Source organism: Ranitomeya imitator, chromosome 6 (assembly GCF_032444005.1).
Source record: "Ranitomeya imitator isolate aRanImi1 chromosome 6, aRanImi1.pri, whole genome shotgun sequence".
NCBI lineage: Eukaryota > Metazoa > Chordata > Amphibia > Anura > Dendrobatidae > Ranitomeya > Ranitomeya imitator.
The window spans coordinates 530,620,981-530,640,633 of record NC_091287.1 but is presented as its reverse complement, the minus strand read 5'-3'; the positions used below and the strand labels follow the sequence as shown (position 1 = coordinate 530,640,633).

The 19,653-nt window shown below is 41.4% G+C and overlaps 1 protein-coding gene across 1 annotated transcript in view; it reads left to right on the top strand.

Moving 5' to 3' along the window:
* LOC138641512 (transient receptor potential channel pyrexia-like) overlaps positions 1-19,653 on the top strand; it is a 243,104-nt gene that overhangs the window by 82,758 nt on the left and 140,693 nt on the right. Inside the window, exons 10-11 of the mRNA XM_069728992.1 lie at positions 17,078-17,169; positions 17,276-17,390. Coding sequence (XP_069585093.1) covers positions 17,078-17,169; positions 17,276-17,390 — 207 coding nt within the window. The remainder of the gene's footprint in view (positions 1-17,077; positions 17,170-17,275; positions 17,391-19,653) is intronic.

Here is a 19,653-nt window from a genome sequence, read left to right as displayed (position 1 = left end):
CCCATTTTTTAGTAGAACTACATGTACATAAAAGGAATCTGTTACTAGGTTTTTGCTACTCCATCTGAGAGCAGCGTGATGTATGAGCAGAGACCCTGAATCCAGTGATATATCACTTACTGGGCTGTTTGCTGTCATTTTGTTAAAATCACAGTTTTCTCTCCCGCAGATCTAGCAGTTCTCTAATGCTAAGCTGCGTATAACCCCACCCACACCTCTGATTGGCCGCTTTCTGTGTACACCGTGCATAGGGAAAAAAGCTGCTAATCGGTGGGAGCGGGGTTATACAGAGGTCATGAATATGGCGGACTACCTGGTAGCAGGTTTACTAGTCGTCTACTTATAGAACACTGATTTAATCAAAGCTACAACAAGCAGTGTTGTAAGTGACATATCGCTGGATTCAGGGTCACTCTCTATCTACATTATGCTGCTCTCAGAATTGGAGGCAAAAACCTGGTGACAGATTCCCTTTAATGACTCTTTTAGCTATGTGCACACGTAAGAAAAGAGGTGCAGAATTTTCTGCACAAAATCCGCAGCCCCTGGCAAAAATCCGCAGCCGCGGATTTACCGCGGTTTTTATGCAGATTTTGTGCGGCTTTTATGCGGATTTTGTGCGAATTTTCTGCAGTTTTTGCCACTGTGGAATTTTAACATGGAGGGGTTCAGAAACGCTGCAGATCTGCAAAAAAGATGTGACATGCACTTCTTTGAAATCCGCAGCAATTCCCCACTGATTTTTCCGCACCATGTGCACAGCTTTTTTTTTTCCCATTAACTAACATTGTACTGTACATCACAGTGCAGATCTGCAGCGTTTCTGCGCGGCAAAATCCGCTGCGGATCCGCAGCAAATCCGCATCGTGTGCACATACCCTTAGATTTGTTAAGTACAGTAACTACATACATTTAGAAGTAGAACAATTTAGGTTTAGCCATTGTAACTAGTATTTTATTAATTTTTGGCTGGGTCTAGGAAAAAAAAATGTGCACAAAAGTGGAGTCATCATTCACCCATCTCTTTGTTTATGAACCAATTCACCTGGGTGACTATGCACATGGCACTCTGTTGCCCACTGTCACTGTTTGCTTCTTTTACATTTTTCAATAATGCATTCTTCATGTTTTATTACTATTTGACATCACTTTATGGGGAATGACTATTTATATTTATTTCAAATATTTATTATATCAGCATGGCTCTTGCTTATCATAATTGTCACGATTCCTTCTTTCAGTGTAGTGAATGGCAGCTTAGCCGTCCAATCTAGGGTAGGGGAATGCTGAGCTGACAGTGTGATGAGCAACAGTCCAGTCGCCCAATCATGGCTGGGACATGCTGGGTCTCCTGTTCAGAATGATTCTCAGGCTATTTAGCTGGCTGTCTGCCTCTTATCTCTGCTAGTTGTAGTTCTTCTCAGTTTGGTATGTTTGTTCTGGGATTGGAGTTATAGTATTTTGCTCTTTGTTGATGACCTTGGATTTGCCTTTGACCATCCATTTACCTAGCCCCTTTGTCTTGCTCTGCTACCTTCGTGGAATTCTGACCCTGGACTGTGACCTGACTAAGCTTTTGCCTCATCCCTCTGTTTCTGACGTACCCTCCTGGCTTTTGACCTAGGACTCCCTTATCTCCCCACCTCACGGCGTGTCCGTAAGTAGTGACTAGCATCACAATAACGATACAGGCTGTATCTCATTGCTCAGGAAGCAGGTTCCAGAGCAATATTTAAAGGAAGCCTTTAGAAGGAACCTGTCAGCTGATTCATGCTGTCCAAACCACTAGCAGCCTGAACCAGAGCTTGGCTACACAATTGCAGTTTTACACCCAACGGGAGAGACCTGTCAATCCGCTAAAGCAGTGCAATCTGACCAAGTGCGGCGGCAGAATAGTCTTCAGATCCAAATTTATGCGGTGAGTCCAGAAACTTTTTCTTTTTAATGTGGGTTGTATAAGTTAGGCTTACAGGTCGTTTTTTTGTTTTTTAGAAAATCCACTACTAAGAGAGTAGAAAATGAATAAACTCTCTTCTTAAGCGATTGGGATACATTTCGGCATGAGTAAGACTTCTCAGCTCTATTGCACATCGCTGTCTTCCTTTTAGCATTGTTATTATCAGTATTATCAATTGTGTGAAGAGTGGGCAGAAATGCCAATGCAGTTAGTCACTGTTACATTGACGTCTGATTCTTTTATCACACTTACGACATTTACAGTTCAGTGGAACATACATAATCTCTTTGCCGGACATTTAAAAGGGAACTGTTCTTTCATCAAATTTTACATAAATCAATAATACAAGCGTATATTGGAACATTAGCTTCTTTCTCCACTTATGAGCCACTTCTTTCCGCTACCCTGAACTTGTCAGAAGAAGAGCTCAACTCCACATTGCTCTGACAAGATGGACTGCCATCACTGTGAAATTTCAGATTATATTCTGCGGAGAAGAGAGTGGGGAGAAGAAGTAAGTATCAGGGTCAGGAAACGTGCAGAGGAAGACTTGGAAAGATCGCGCTGAGCTTTTAAGCAAGTCTTTTACCTCATCCCCGAGCTGGATCACGCTACACTACTCAGCACTGCTGAGCTCAAAATGGCTAACTAGAGATGAAGAGCAGGAATCCCTCTATGTGCTGTGTATGACAGACATCATAGAAGCTATTCTCATCTCACCAGCTCAGAAACAATTGCGAATTAAGAGATAGAGTCTGCAGAGGGAAAAACTATGAAAAATTCAAGTCATATAATGGCCAGAATGAGTATTATTTCTCACGTACACACACAGCTCATGTACATCTTATTCTGAAACGGTACTTTGAAGTACATTTAATATCGAATTTCCTTTTCTTTGCAACATTTTTTTATTTATAAAAATTGTCCTGGATCAAGAAACTTGTGATTCAGGGTGTGCTGAGATGTGCTAAGATGAGCCAAGTTTATTAACCAGAGGTACAGTGGGTACAGAAAGTATTCAGATCCCTTTAAATTTTTCACTCTTTGTTTCGTTGCAGCCATTTGGGAAATTCAAAAAGTTCATTTTTTCTCATTAATGTACACTCTGCACCCCATCTTGACTGAAAAAAAAACAGAAATGTAAAATTTTTTGCAAATTTATTAAAAAAGAAAAACCGAAATATGACATGGTCAGAGGTATTCAGACCCTTTGCTCAGACACTCATATTTAAGTCACATGCCGTCCATTTCATTGTGATCCTCCTTGAGATGGTTCTACTCCTTCATTGGAGTCCAGCTGTGTTTAATTAAACTGATAGGACTTGATTTGGAAAGGCGCACACCTGTCTATATAAGACCTCACAGCTCGCAGTGCATGTCAGACCAAATGAGAATCATGATGTCAAAGGAACTGGCCAAGGAGCTCAAGACAGAATTGTGGCAAGGCACAGATCTGGCCAAGGTTATAACAGAATTTCTGCAGTACTCAAGGTTCCTAAGAGCACAGTGGCCTCCATAATCCTTAAATGGAAGAAGTTTGGGACCACCAGAAGTCTTCCCAGACCTGGTCGTCCAGCCAAACTGAGCAATCATGGGAGAAGAGCCTTGGTGAGAGAGGTAAAGAAGAACCCCAAGATGACTGTGGCTGAGCTCCAGAGATGCAGTAGTGATGTAGGGATGTGGGAGAAAGTTCCACAAAGTCAACTATCACTGCAGCCCTCCAACAGTCGGGCCTTTATGGCAGAGTGGCCCAACGGAAGCCTCTCCTCAGTGCAAAACTTGAAGGACCCCCAGACTATGAGAAATAAGATTCTCTGGTCTGATGAGACAAAGATAGACCTTTTTGGTGATTATTCTTAGCGGTATGTGTGGAGAAAACCAGGCAGTGCTCATCACCTGCCCAATACAATCCCAACAGTGAAACATGGTGGTGGCAGCATCATGCTATGGGGGTTTTTCAGTTGCGGGGATAGGGCGACTGGTTGTCATTGAAGGAAACATGAGTGTGGCCAAGTACAGAGATATCCTGGATGAAAACCTCTTCCAGAGTGCTCTGGACCTCAGACTTGTCCGAAGATTCACCTTCCAACAAGACAATGACCCTTAGCACATAGCTAAAATAACAAAGAAGTGGCTTCAGAACAACTCTGTGACCATTCTTGACTGGCCCAGCCAGAGCCCTGACCTAAACCCAATTGAGCATCTCTGGAGAAACCTGAAAATGGCGTCCACCAACCTTCACCATCCAACCTGACTGAAGTGGAGAGGATCTGCAAGGAAGAATGGCAGAGGATCCCCAAATCCAGGTGTGAAAAACTTGTTGCAACATTCCCAAGAAGACTCATGGCGGTACTATCTCAAAAGGGGCTTCTACTTATTACTGAGCAAAGGGTCTGAATACTTATGACCATGTGATATTTCAGTTTTTCTTTTTTAATAAATTAGCAAAAATTACTTTTTCAGTTTTTTTTCAGTCAAGATGGGGTGCAGATTGTACATTAATGAGAAAAAAATTAACTTTTTTGAATTTACCAAATGGCTGCAATGAAAGAGTGAAAAATTTAAAGGGGTCTGAACACTTTCCGTACCCACTGTGTGTGTGTATGTATATATATATATATATATATATATATATATATATAATATTTTTGCCTAAAGTACAAAGGAAATATGTCATCTTTAACTTTAGACCTTTATAGTGACAGATAGTTGTTAGTGGTCTTAACCAAGGATACCTAAGCTACTACAGTGCCCTGCACATGGGGTAAGCTACATAACTTATCAGAAGAACTCTACTACATTGCAAATTGGATGTACTTACTAATATTATTACACCTTCGCTAATGAGCTGTCCTGAAACGAGCTACAGTTTACTAACTCAACTTCACTAATAAGTTCTGCTGAATCAAGCTACAAGTTGCTACCCCATGTTCACTAATAAGCTCTGCTGAATCAAGATCAAGTTACAAGTTACTAACTCATCTTTGCTAATAAGCTCCGCTGAATGAAGCTAATGGTTACTAATTCGTCTTCGCTAATGAGCTGTGCTGAAACAAGCTACAAGTTAATAACTCAACTTCACCAATAAGTACTGCTGAGTCAAGCTATAAAGTTACTGACTGTTCTCTGCTAATAAGCTCTGCTGAATCATGCTACAAGTTACAAGTTAATTTCTGCTATCAAGGACACCTGTTTAATTATTTGGGTCTTCATTTTGGTTGGTGGTAAAAACACAACTACCACTCTGCTGTTCCTGTGGTTAACGGTATCCCTGCTTCAAGACATCTGATTGTATATATCTCCTCCATTCCTGAGGTTAACCGTATCCCTGCTTCAAGACATCTGATTGTGTAGATCTCCTCCATTCTTGAGGTTAACCGTATCACTTCTGCAAGACATCTGATCGCACATACTTCTCTCCTGTTCCTGTATGTAACTATTCTCCAGCTGCATCTACTTCTTCCAGCTTTGCTTACCCATCTGCAGCCCTGCATACTGCCGCCTAGTTTTCGCTGATCCATGTGCCATCAAGCAAGTCCAGTTCCACTACATGCTCGCCTCCGGTCTTTGCTATTCATCCTGACCTACAGCATGGAAAATCCGCCTCACCAGGTGAGCCCAGAACTTACGGACAAAAATGGTGCATGTAGCCCCTGCACCAATCCACAATGCATTGTATTAGAGCTCATTATGTCTGGTAACTGAGTGGATCATAATTTAGAACAGTCTTCTTTACCTGACATTAAGAGAAATGTGTAGTAGACTGTTATGATTTTTATTCTACGTCATTCCCTCTTTTGTACAGTATAGACACTTCTGTCTATATCAATCAAGGTTTAGTTATATGATGTAATCCTTATTTTTTCCTTCTTTTGACCTACAGGCAATGCTGCTTCCTTTACAAAAAGACAATTATAAGCAGAAATTATGGTTATTAGTATGCCTTTAGAGGACATTACTATTTGTTTTCACAGTTTAATTAACATTCACAGGTTAGTTGTGAAGAATCCTGCCTTTGCATCTGCTAGAAAATGGTAATTTGAAGCAGTTTTCAGAACGGTACAGTGCATAGCCATAAGACATAATAGCAGCAAGCGATTAGAAAAATGGTCCATTTATTCTGATTTTAAACCCGTCCTCCCCATCAGTTAATTATCTCAAGTTGGCTTTTTTTTCCAAGAGAGGAAAGATTATTATTATTTTAATTTTTTTGCATTAATGTTTTTGTGCCCATGAAGTCCAGCAGAACAATCCTAAGGATTCAGGGCAAACTGCTAATGAGTTCTCAACATGAAAAAAAAATTGAGTAAATGAAATATAATGCTGCACGGCCTCATTTTACATTTCATTATTATTCAAGAGTAAAAATTAAGGGAATTTGTCCCCCAAGATATTTGTAAATAATGGCATTGCAAACTGAACCGCTATGTCTGGGCTGGTACTAAAATACATTTATATACTAAGTACGTGAGTAGAGAAGACATTGCACCAGTATTGACATAATCACTCTACAAGGAGCAAGACAGAAAAGCATTTTTTTTACACCATCACCTTTTTATCTTCTGTGGAGTGGGCTGAACGCTTAAAACAAAATTCCCATGTGCTACAGACAAATTTTGTGGCAGATTTGACCCGTTACATAGCAACTAGCAAATACAAAAAAAAAAGCCGGTTACGATCATGTTGTGGATTTCCAGTTCGGTTGCATGGCCTTAGACACCTGTATGGTGTTTAGTTAAAATTATTATTATTTATTATTATAGTGCCATTTATTCCATGGCACTTTACATATGAAATGAGGTATACATAACAAAAATCAAGTACAATAATCTTAAACAAAACGAGTCACCTGTTGAGGGAGGATCTGACCCTTCACGGTTGACCTAGTGATTTCCAAAGTGATCCATAGAGCGTTGCTGGCAACTGAAAATGACCAGGCGGAGACGTGTGTCTCTGTTTGGGGGGATCGAGCAGATCTCTGAGCCCCCGTTTATTGTGTCACACTTTTCATAATCTTAGAAGTTATACTTCAACCAATTAACATAAGAACACGCTCACAGTTCTTAAAGGGAACCTGTCACCTGAATTTGGCGGGACTGGTTTTGGGTCATATGGACGGAGTTTTCGGGTGTTTGATTCACCCTTTCCTTAGCCGCTGGCTGCATGCTGGCTGCAATATTGGATTGAAGTTCATTCTCTGTCCTCCATAGTACACGCTTGCACAAGGCAAGATTGCTTTGCGCAGGCGTGTACTATGGAGGACAGAGAATGAACTTCAATCCAATATTGCAGCCAGCATGCAGCCAGCGGGTAAGGAAAGGGTGACTCAAACACCTGAAAACTCCGCCCATATGACCCAAAACCAGTCCCGCCAAATTCAGGTGACAGAGTCCCTTTAACCTATAAGAATGCAGGAACAGCCTGCACGTCAAGGTCTCATAGAACAATACACCTTCAGTGTCATATCTTGTTCGGGCTGGAATAATCAAGGTCTCATAACAACTATGAAGTTTTACCTAGTAACAAAAACTTATCTGAAAACCGCAAGATGGAGTCGCAAAGCACAAAATGAAGCCTGCTTTAATTTTTCTTAGTTTAACGCTTCACACAACGACTGTACAGGAGGTGAGAGGACTCTGCAAGGGATTTATGAGGATGCAGTAGGTGAGGGCAGAGCTGGTCATGCAGCAGTTTGGTGGAACGAGGGTTTTTGTAGGTTGTAGGCTTGTCATAAGAGGTAGGCCTTTAGGTTGCTTTTGAAGATTTCCATTGTAGGCGAGAGTCTGATATGTTGGGGTAGAGAGTTCCAGAGTAGGGGGGGATGCGCGGGAGAAATCTTGCATGCGATTGTGGGAAAAAGAGATAAGAGGGGAGTAGAGAGGGAGATCTTGTGAGTTAAAATGCTTTCATGCTTTGTAGTGGTTCAGTAAATTTGTGATATGGATTCCATAATAAAAGTTAGCACCAAATCTGCGACCTGGGCACAAAGAATAATGGCTCAGCCAAATGGCACAGAGCCTACATGTCAATGCACGGAGGCTAAATTGTTCCTTAGTACAAAGCTGCACAGCCAAAGATTCTGTTAGGTGTTGTCTGTACATAGAAATCCTCTTGCAAAAATAATCCTTCCATATACCATTCCTATGTACAAATTGAGTCTGATGGATCATGCCACAAATTTGAAGAAAATCCAATGCCCTCTCTCCCTATAACGTGGGCATGATGCTACTCAGACAACACAGGGTGAGGGTAAAACAGTGTGGCAATACTTTATTGAACTACAAAACAGACAAATAACATTTAGAATAGTCCCAGTAAAATACCCAAGATAGTGCACATTACAGAGTCTCACCCTTCCTCTGACTCGCCGGGATAATAGTTGCTGTTGCTTCAGATCTTCCGGGTGCCGATTACCCTACTTTTGGCATGCACACAGAGAACAGGTAACGACAAGCACATGAAGATGACAGTCCATTCAGGTAAAGGCCAGTCGACCGGAGGGTCACAACCTGGCTTAATCTTTCACGGCCGACTAGCCCATCTGTGGAACTCACAGAGAGAAGGTAATGACAAGCTTAGGGAGACGATAGTCCATTCAGGTACAAGGCCAGTTGATCCGAGGGTCACAACCTGACTTCTCTGAACAACTCCATGGAGCTAGGCGCCCGTCCGATCCCAATCCTGGCTTTCTCCAAATGTATCCATAGGTTCCAGGTAACCTGCAGGTACCAACCTGGTTTTCACAAATGTATCCATGCTGCCAGGTAACCAGATGGTCCCAACTTGGTTTTCACAAATGTATCCATGGTTCAGCAATGGTCAATGGACCAGATCTGTATTCTGCCGCAGGGGCTGTGGTCCCCTAAGCTGGCAACCTGTAAAATTATATACCTGTGTCCCTCGTGATGGAGTCATAATGTCTTGGCTGCAGTCCTATAGAGTCTCTGGCTGTTTTGATGTCTTGGCTGAATCTCTGGCTGTCTCAAAATCTCCATACAGAGCCATATGACCTATTTTTATACTTAACAAGTGTCTTTCATTCAGTATTTACAGGTAATGCTGATAAGACCAATTCACATTGATTATGTAATCTATTTACATAGATTTTCCTACTCTGGAATGCCAACAAACTGGCTTGTTGTGAATTCTGCTTTTGGGCTCCCTCCGGTGGTTGTAGGTGGTAATGCAGTTGTCTCTGGGCTGCAGTCCTGGACAGGTGTATCTGCTGATTGCAGTTCTGACTGGGGTATTTAGGTTTGCAGGACTCATTAGTCCTTGCCAGTTGTCAACTTTTCTTGGGAAGTGTTGGATCTCTGCCTGGCTTCTCCTGCTTAGCTGCCAATTCAGCAAAGATAAGTGTCTGTTTCTTTTTCTATGGCACACAAGCTGTGTGCTTGTTTTTTGATTGCATTCCTGCTCTGAGTTTAGTAGTCTCTGGAGTTGCAGATATACGTTCCACGTCTTTAGTTAGATGGAGGAATTTTTTGTATAATCTGCTGTGGATATTTTTGGAAGGGTTTTAATACTGACCGCACAGAACTCTGTCCTATCCTTTCCTATTTTAGCTAGAGTGGCCTCTTGTGCTAAATCCTGTTTTCTGACTGTGTGTGTCTTTCCTTTCCTACTCACAGCCAATATTTGCGGGGGGCTGCCTATCCTTTGGGGTTCTGCTCTGAGGCAAGGTAGTATTCCTGTTTCCATCTTTAGGGGTATTTAGTCCTCCGGCTGTGACGAGGTGTCTAGGGCTTGTTAGGTACACCCCACGGCTACTTCTAGTTGCGGTGTTAAGATCAGGATTTGCGGTCAGTATAGTTACCACCTACTCCAGTGAAAGTTTTCATGCTGCTCCAAGGTCACCGGATCATAACACTGGCTGGCATGGACAATGTATAATTAGCATATCAGCAAACATCACTAGTCATCAAGGATAAGAGCACAATATGTTACATCAAATGTCAACTTACAAGTCAATATTACAGGTTTACACAAGCAAAAGTCTGTTTTCTTGGCCAACTAGAAAGAAACATATAAATTCAAAAGTCAACATATAGATAAGTCTATTCTTTCTTAACCAAACGTCTGAAAATAGACGTCTAGTTAATTAAGATACAATGCTGTATCTCCACAGCATCGTTTGACTTTTTTTAGCACAAAATTGGCTGGACTTTAGAGTGGACACAATGTCGCATTTGAAGAGCCTCCCACAAGTGACCCCATTATGGAAACTAGACCCTTCAAGGAACTTATCTAGATGTGTGGTGAGTACTTTGAACCCCAAGGTGCTTCACAGAAGTTTATAACATAGAGCCGTGATTATAAAAAATTTCTTTTTATTCCACAAAAATGATCTTTTAGCCCCAATTTTATTTTCACAAAGTTAACAGGAGAATATGGACCCAAAATCTATTGTTTAAATTCTCCTGAGTATACTTATACCACAAATGTAGAGGAAACTACTTTTAGAGCGCATGGCAAGGCTCGGAAGGGAAGGAGTGACGTTTTGGAATGCAGGGTTTGATGGAATCGTCTACGGGCATCATGTCGGAAATCCCCTACAAGTGACCCCATTCTGGAAATTAGATTCCCAAAGGAATTTATCTAGATATGTGTTGAGCACCTTGAACCCCCAGGTGCTCAACAGAAAATTATAATGTTGAGAAAAAATCTATTTTTTTCCACAATAATTTTATTTTACCCTCAATTTTTTTTTCATTTTTACAAGAGTAACAAAAGAAAATGGACCTCAAGATCTGTTGTGCAATTTTTGCTGAGTACGCTGACACCTCATATGTGAAGGAAAACTATTGTTTTGGCACACAGCAGGGCTCGGAAGGGAAGGAGTGACGTTTTCATAGAATCATAGAATGTTAGAGCTGGAAGGGACCTCCATGGTCATTGTCTCCAACTCCCTGCTAAATGCAGCACAGGATTACCTAAACCATCTCAGAGACATCTGTGCAGCCTCTGTTTGAAGACTTCCATTGCACTTGCCACCTCTCGTGGCAGCCTATTCCACTCATTGATCATCCTTACTGTCAATTTTTTAATCTCCCTTTCAGTTTCATTCCATTTATGGCTACTTTCACACATCAGTATGTTTGTTTCAGGCACAATCTGGCAAGTTTTGAAAAAAAACCGGATCCTTTTTTTTTACACTGGATCCGTTTTTTTCTCATAGAGTTGTATTAGCGCTGGATTGCACCTGATGGCCAGACGTTTCATCCATTTTTTTCCATCCAAATAGCCGTTTCCAGCGGACGGAGAAAATGTCTAGAGGAACGTTTTCTGTCCGGCGAAAAAAGCACACAGTGACGGAACCAGCCAAAAAAGCGTGAAACGGAGATGTGAAACGATGAATCCGGCTTCCGAATCGGTTTTCAAAGCATTTTCCATTGAAATCATTCTCTCTCTCTCTCGTCACTGTAAACTCCATGTTAAAAATAAAAACCGGAACCGGCAGAAAAGCAGATCCTTTGCATCAGTTTCTTCACTATTTGCAACGGATCTATTTTTTGGAACATTAGCTGGATTCTGCCTGAAACTAAAAACCTGATGTGTGAAAGTAGCCTATTCTTGTGTTTCCATGTGCAAATGAGAATAAGGATGATCCCTCCACACTGTGACAGACCTTCAGATATTTGTAGACAGCTATTAAGTCTACTCTTAGCCTTTTTTTTTGCAAGCCGTACTGGGCAGGTATTGGCAGAATTTGAGCTTCCCCATAAAATGTATTAGCGACTCATCCTCGCAGATGTCCCTTTGGGGGACGTACACCTCAGCAAACTTGTTGCTGAAGTGCTCAGTGACCAGCCTAACTTTGAAAAGGCAGTCAAAGCTTGGGTCATCTTAGGGAGGATATCGTGCATTATCATGGTATTGCAAAAATTTGTGGATAGCCTCAAAACATTTACAGATCATAGCCATGTGGAGCACTGGAGTGTTTTATAAACTCTCAAATATTGAGTTCTGGAATCTTCACTAATCCTAAGTGAAGGACCAGGCCCCAAAAGGTCTTCATTTGTTATGCGTCTACAGGGGTCCAGTAAAAAATTGAAGTAATGGTGTTTGGGTCAAAAATTGTTGGGCGTACAATTTGTCTCGGCCACCATAACGTTTACAAAATCTTCAGAGAAAAAGACTTTTAAAAAGTTCATTACTGTGAGGATGGTGGTGTCAAATTGGATTCCTGATTGCGCCAGAAAATCAGGAATCTATGGCTCACAATCTTTGGGGTCAGTAACGGTGGGTGCTGGTTCATTTTCTGTCCTGGAGCGTCTGCGTGGTGGTTCGGTATCACTTCAGGAAGAGAAGGTGGAGGATGAAAAATAAAGGCAGGTGGCATCCTCTCCCTCACAATCAGTGTCGGAGTCAAGTAAAGCATATGCCTCCTTAGTTGAATACCCTGTTTCGGACGACATTTTTTTACATATGCAGTGTTTGTGTACCAAATTTTATTGAGGTATGTAAGTGGTGTAAAAAAAAAATTATTTAGAAAAAAAAGAATCTAGAATGAAAAAGATAGAAATAAAATTAAAAGAATATAAAAATTTGGTAAAATAAAAAACAAACTTGCTGAATGGACTGTAAAAAAAAAAAATACTGAGCGCCCACAACTATCTGACTAATATTAACCTGACTATATTCAGTAAAAAATACTGTAATAGTCGCCGATTATTACAGTATATTTTTACTGTCCATAATCTAGTCCTATCAACTAATCTAAAAAACTTTTCTTAATTTTTTTTCACACACACAAAAAATCCAACAACTGGAGGCCGATCAGTGATGTGTCTCTGATCAGCACTTGACAGCTGTAGAATGCACACATGAATGTGATTCTTTTTTTTTCCTGCGCTGATTCTAACCCTAACTAATTTTAGTAATAATGCATCTGAAGTAGACAGTCAAAAATTGGTAGAAGAGCTAAATGACCCAGATAGAATGCACATTCAGGAATGGACAGCTCGCTAGATCAAGAGGGCATTTTGAAGGCAAGGGCCTGTTAATGCAGAGAGCAGTTGCAAATACTTGGGTAAGAGTGAGCTTTTCTGGAACCACAGATAACTGATTGTCTGGGACTGGGTGGGTCCAACATTAAAATGCAAGTGGCTCCATATTGGATGACTTTCTCTATTGTTTGGTTTCTTGTCGGGGAGCAAGTGTTCGGTACAGTGCCATGCCTACTGCCCCTCTTACAAGACTCTAGGCCAGTGCTATTATAAATTTTAGAAATTAAAGTATAACATAATTCTTTTAAGAATGCAGATAAATAGCCGTAGTTCTTGCAGATCGCATCTCCGTGCATGGACTGGCCTGGCACCTTTCCTGAGCTGAGCGTGACAGTGGGATGTTTTTCTATGCAGCTGTCCAGGTCAGGTCAGAAGAGCCAACAGTCAGTACGAGGTTCGCAATATTATCCTCGCACGAGAAATTCGTCCGTCTGTCCCCTAAGGTATAGGATCCCTTCAACATTTCCTGTAGTTTGTGGATATAGAAGTAAAAATAGAAAGTAATGACATAATACTGCATTGTAACAAAAAGCACAAGAAGTCAGGGCTGGAGAAACAAACCCAACTCTTTCTTCTTGAGGCAAAATGCCCTCAAACATCCAGTACAATGGAACAAAGCAGGAAAATTAATGATGGGGAATTTTAATGTGATAGAAAACAGTGCTCTGAGCTTTTCTGCTTGCAAATCATGCACAGGGGAAGCAAAATGGGAATGATTGCACAATTGTGAATGAATGGACCATAGGAATGTTTGCTGGGTGTGAAGCTGGTCATGCATTGTGCCTGAAACGAGTGCAAACTCTAAGTGGCTGCTGCCTGCTGTGCTGACTTTATTAAGAATGGATTTTCTTCCTATTCAGCAAATTATAAGATGAGCCGCTAATATTAGTCATATATGTATGCAAATCTTTACGGAGGTTCTCAGAGCCATCGGCGTAAATAAATCATACAAGAAAACTGGAGTATACTCAACAATGCAGCTCATAAGGCTAAAGCTAGCCAGAGAGGCAAGGGTAAAAACATTTGGAGCATAAAAGAGAATTGGTAACATTAGTGATGAACGAATATACTCATTGCTCAGGTTTTCCCGAGCATGCTCAGGTTTTCCCGAGCACGCTTGGGTGGTCTCCGAGTATTTGTTAGTGTTCGGAGATTTAGTTTTCATCGCCGCAGCTGAATGATTTACAGCTATTAGCCAGCTTGATTACATGTGGGGATTCCCTAGCAACCGGGCAACCCCCACATGTACTCAGGCTGGCTAGTAGCTGTAAATCATTCAGCTGCGGGGATGAAAACTAAATCTCCGAACACTAACAAATACTTGGAGATCACCCGAGCGTGCTCTGGAAAACCCAAGCAACGAGTATACTCGTTCATCACTAGTAACATTGTTTTCTTGTGGTGCGAAAATTATTGGTTCCATTTAAAGCAAATATTTGTTCAATCAGTGGCGGCTGGATGTAAACAGACGTTTATTATTCCATTTAATGGTAGAATGAAGGAAAGCAGCAGGGGTCGCTCAGTGATCGGTCTCCTCTCATGACATGCCTCGTAGCATTGGTTTGGTGTACCTCTATAGTGGATACATATATGGTCAGCAATATTAGTAAGGTATATATGCAGTCATCTGAACATTTTTTTTTAGTGTTGTAAATAACTTGCGATGTGTGCCTGTGCTCCGGTCCTGAAGGTATTGTAAATCAGAGGCAAATTAACGCTTTTATATCCAAATAAAAAATGAACTGTGCAACTTATAGTAATAAATTTACTGAAACATCATGACATGCGCCATAGCTGCTCGTAAATTTAATACATGTAGAATTATAAAACAAATACACTTATAAATCATATAGGATATATAAAAATAGATGGCTACACAGACAGATATATAGATACCACTCCATCTGTATGCTCTATTTGGCAAATAATCTAACTAACATTCTTCGCAATCTGTATCTTCTACAATTACAAGATGCATCTTACTTTGTTGTTTTAAAGGTTTGTTTTTTTCCAAAATTGCTAGCTATATTCTATTTACAGGATAGAGAATGACTTGCTGATCATTGAGGGATCTGACTGGAGGGACCCCCAGCAGTAAAAGAATGGGGCTCTGTAAAGCCCTCTTGAATGGAGTGGAGGTGCACATGCTCAGCCTCAGCTCCATTCATTGTCTGCTGGAGATAGCCGAGTACAGCCCTCATTTATTTCTAGCCCTCCCATTGACAATGAATGGAGGAGGTTTGGCATGTGGATCAAAACAACTTCATCAGGGGCTTATCTACAGCATTCTGTAATGCTGTAGATAAGCCCCCGATGTATCCTGAAAGATGAGAAAAAGAGGTTAAATTATACTCACCAGGGGCGGTCCCGGTACGATGGGCGTCGCGGTCCGGGGCCTCCCATCTTTTTACGATGACGTCCTCTTCTTGTCTTTACGCTGCGGCTCTGGCGCAGGCGTACTGATTTGCCCTGTTGAGAGCAGAGCAAAGTACTGCAGTGCGCATGCGCCGGGCCACTCGGACCTTTCCCGGCACCTGCGCACTGCAGTACTAATATAGAGTCCATATTAGATAGTAATGTCCCAACTTACTGAAATAGCCATTAGGGTTGAATAGAATTCGTCCTCTCACAATGAAATTGCTGTTCCAGTTTCAACTGTCTGATGGCTATTATTCAGGGGTGAGTATTATTCAATTCTTTCCCTTTATTTTTCTTTTTAGTTTTTTTTTGATAAGCAGTCTCACATGGGGGTAGGTATTATTCAGTCCCTCCCCTTGCGGTATTTTTAGTAATTGATTTCTCTGCAAAGCAGCCTCATTTCCCTGAAGATGCCAGCAAAGGCGAAACATGTCGGGGAGGCAGCTGTTTAACATTTTAGAGCAGCTAGTCCATATTGGTGACATATGCCACAGAGTGGTCCAAACATTAACAAATTAACAGATTAATGTCCGGTTACTAAAAATAGGCCTCATATGGGGAATAATACTTAGCCCCCTAAGGCTTATCAACCAGAGAAATCAATCACTAAAAATACAGCTAGGGGAGGGATTCACTTAGTTACCACTTATCAATCCCTCAAACTCAGGCACTAGGTTCCCCAGAACTTGTTGCCACATTGTGATGACACACTTATTCTCACAAGCATCAACATTCATGTGTGGCAACTGGTCACCCCTTGTAGACACCTACTTGACAGATGCATTATTTTCTCACAGCAAACCACCTCTTTGTTCCTGTCTGTGATGACAATTCTCTCTTTGTGAAGTGGTGGTGCTTTCACGCAAGAGGGCTGGGCTCCTTCACAAATCGCAGGGACTGCAGTACAAGTTTGAGCCTCCTAATGGCATGTTTGTGGCTCTCTGAGACCTTGAGTAGTGCACCAAATTTTGTGAATGCTGCTCACCCCTACTCGCTAGCTAACCATGACGTAGACATTTTCTGCCTGGCTCCCCAGCTCTTCTCCTTGTGCCAGTTTGCTCAGTATAGCTTCCAGTGAGCATGCATGCGTTTCTGATGCGAATAATAATGCACATTAATTAAAGGAGATAGCACAGCCCTCACGTTTAATGAGTGACACCTTTAATTCCCATAACGGTCACTTGCTCTTTATGTGCACATGCATCTTTTTTAAAATTAAAAAATAACTGAACCATTGTACAATATAAGGACTTTTACCTTTTGTCCCAGCCCTATTCCCCCATAGATTGGAAGCCCTTGTGAGCAGAGCCCTCTTCTTGTTTATTATTTTTTAATGTCTGATATTATGTGTAAATGTGAACTCTGAATTGTTCTGTGATCTGGAATATGTTGGAATTATATAAATTACAACTATTGTTATTATTATTATTGTAGATAGAAAAAGGTAGAATTTATACATTTAGTTAGAATTTACAAATACTGATTAATTAGGAGGAGACAATGTGGTTTATTCATCCTTCTAGACTGAATTCAGCATCACCCTAATTTGTAGATACAAATATGCATGTGTTATCCCTGAAATCTATGGGCACCATATAGTGTAAAATGATGGGTCAGCAATGACAAGTGACCCATTTAGCACGCATGATAAGTATGTCTGTAATTGTCTGCTTCCCTCCATCATCCTCTTCAGCTCGAAGTCATTGTGCAATCCCGTCAACTAGATATTATCATGCATCCAGTTATCCAGAAATTAATTGAAGAAAAATGGAGATTTTTTGGCAGGTAAGCCTGGAGACTATTTCATTGAGCTAATTGATAGTGCCTGTGGGCAAAGCTCTCCCTCAGCTGTTTGAGATGAAAGCCTGCGCTATGTTCTCTCTCCCCGTAGAAAGAAAATCTCTATAATGCTGTCACTGAATCTTCTATTCATCATATCGTGGACAGCTCTGGGAATCGCATCTTCGCTGCCAAGAGCAGAGGATGCCCCTTACAAATTTCCAGAGGTACGTCATGGCATGTGCAAGCAAAGAGAATGGCTTTATATCACAGCCTTTCCGGCAGCGGAAAGTTGTAAGAAAACACCATTGTGAAAAATAACACTTTATTAATATGAAGACTCTTATTCAGTTGGCATGTTGGTCCACATAATGGAATTGTTCTTTTAGGTCTTCGTAGCTAAAAGTTGCTACACTCTATGGACAAAAGTATTGGGGCACCTCCGCATTACACCTACAGGAGCTTTTCTGGCCTCCCATTCTACATGCATAGCATTAAGGCCTGTCCCACACGTCCAGATAATTCCGGTACCGGAAAAATCGGTACCGGAGTTATCCGTGTCCGTGTGCTCACGTGGCATATCAGTGTGGCACACGTGCGGCAGCCGTGTGCCAACTGGGTACCGCACGCACCGTGTAGGAGACAGTGCTACAGTAAGCGCTGTTCCCTGCTTTGGGTGCTGAATCCAGAATTCATTCCTTCTTCCCAGCAGCGTTCGCTAGAGCGAAGGAATGAAAAATCTTTTTTTTTGTTGCTAAAATAAAGTTCCCGGTAATCTCCCCCCTCCCTCCCCCTGTGCGCCCGCCCGCTGGAATTAAAATACTTACCCAGCTCCCTCGATGCTTCCTCTCAGCGTCGCAGCTCTTCCTGTATGAGCGGTCAAGTGGTGCCGCTTATTAAAGTGATGAATATGCGGCTGCACCCCTATGGGAGGTGGAGCCGCATATTCATCACTGTAATGTGTGGTATGTGTTTTACATGGACCCATTGACTTTAATGGGTCCGTGTGATACGTGCGTTCCCACAAACACTGACATGTCTCCGTGTTTTTCAAACGGACACACGGTCCGTGAAAACATGCTGACATGTGCAGAGACACATTGATTTTAATGTGTCTACGTGAGTCAGTGTCTCCGGTACGTGAGGAAACTGTCACCTCACGTACCGGAGCCACTGACGTGTGAAACCGGCCTAACATAACGTTGGTTCCCTCTTTGCAGCTATAACAGCTACTGCTCTTCTCGGAAGCTTTTCTACAAGATTTTTTATATGTGCTTGTTGGGATTTTTGTCCATTCATCCAGGAAAAGCTTTTGTAAGATCAGACCCTGGTGTTGGACATGTGCTTCCAAATCAAGCTCAGCGAACCACAGTCACAACATATACGTTTTGCAGACAAACAAAAACCAAGAAAAAAAAAAAGCAAATGAGCCCATATCTGTAATAAGTAAATAGCTATATTACATGTAAATAACATAGGTTTTGTTTTTTTTCTTGAGTTTCGTCTGTGAAATGGCCACAATGTGAACATGCAACATGCGCTTACGCATCACATGTATACTAATTTATGCTCCGGCTCATTTCTTTGGTTTTGCTGTAATTTATTGTCCGCTGTACAAACAGTAGCGTGGCAGCCCCTTTCTGAATTAGGCATTTCATCAATATAGCTTCCCTTGGGCAGGTGTCTGAACAGTCGGGCCCATGTCCTGCTCTGTCCTTATCTACACTGAGGTCGGCTGGGACAAGATAAGGATTTAATACTAGAGGCAGGATAGGACCGTCCCGATTAGATACACCTGATGGGATGGCTTTTATGCTTTTGTTTTAATCAAAATAGTGATAACTAAATCCCCTATGCTATTTACATATACTATTACCAGTAGCGCAGGGGGCAGAAGAGTCAAAGACAGGTCATCAGATTTCTGAACCCAGAAAATATCTCTAAGTGTCTCCATGTCCCGGTGGATTATGTAAATTGGTATTCCCATACTGAAACATTTAACACAGCCACACTGTTGACTAGATCACTATGCCCGATGCTGGCATTGTATATTGTAGTACGACTAATAGTTGTCCTGTAGACAGATTTTCCCAGCTGAGCTGTGGATCTCTGCAGCTCCTCCAGAGAGACCATGAGACTTTTGGCTACTTCTATTATTGCTCTTCTTGCTTTGGATGTCAGTTTAGGTGGCTATGTCTTGGTAGGTTTACAATTGTATATCAACAATCCCATATATAAATAAATATGGTGAATTAAGAAGAGATCCAAGGATAATATTAAAATAGTAGTTAATTTGTATTCAATGACAGTGATAAAAACACACAATGTAAAAAAAGCAGAAATACTGTAGGTGTTGCTGAGCAAGAAAAGGGGAGAGAATAAATGGGGGATTCTATGGTGGGATAATTATTGGAGATCAAGAAGGATAAGTAATAGTACAGTACCTCCACTTCCATAGAAGTTAAACCCCAGTGCATAAGAGGTTATATC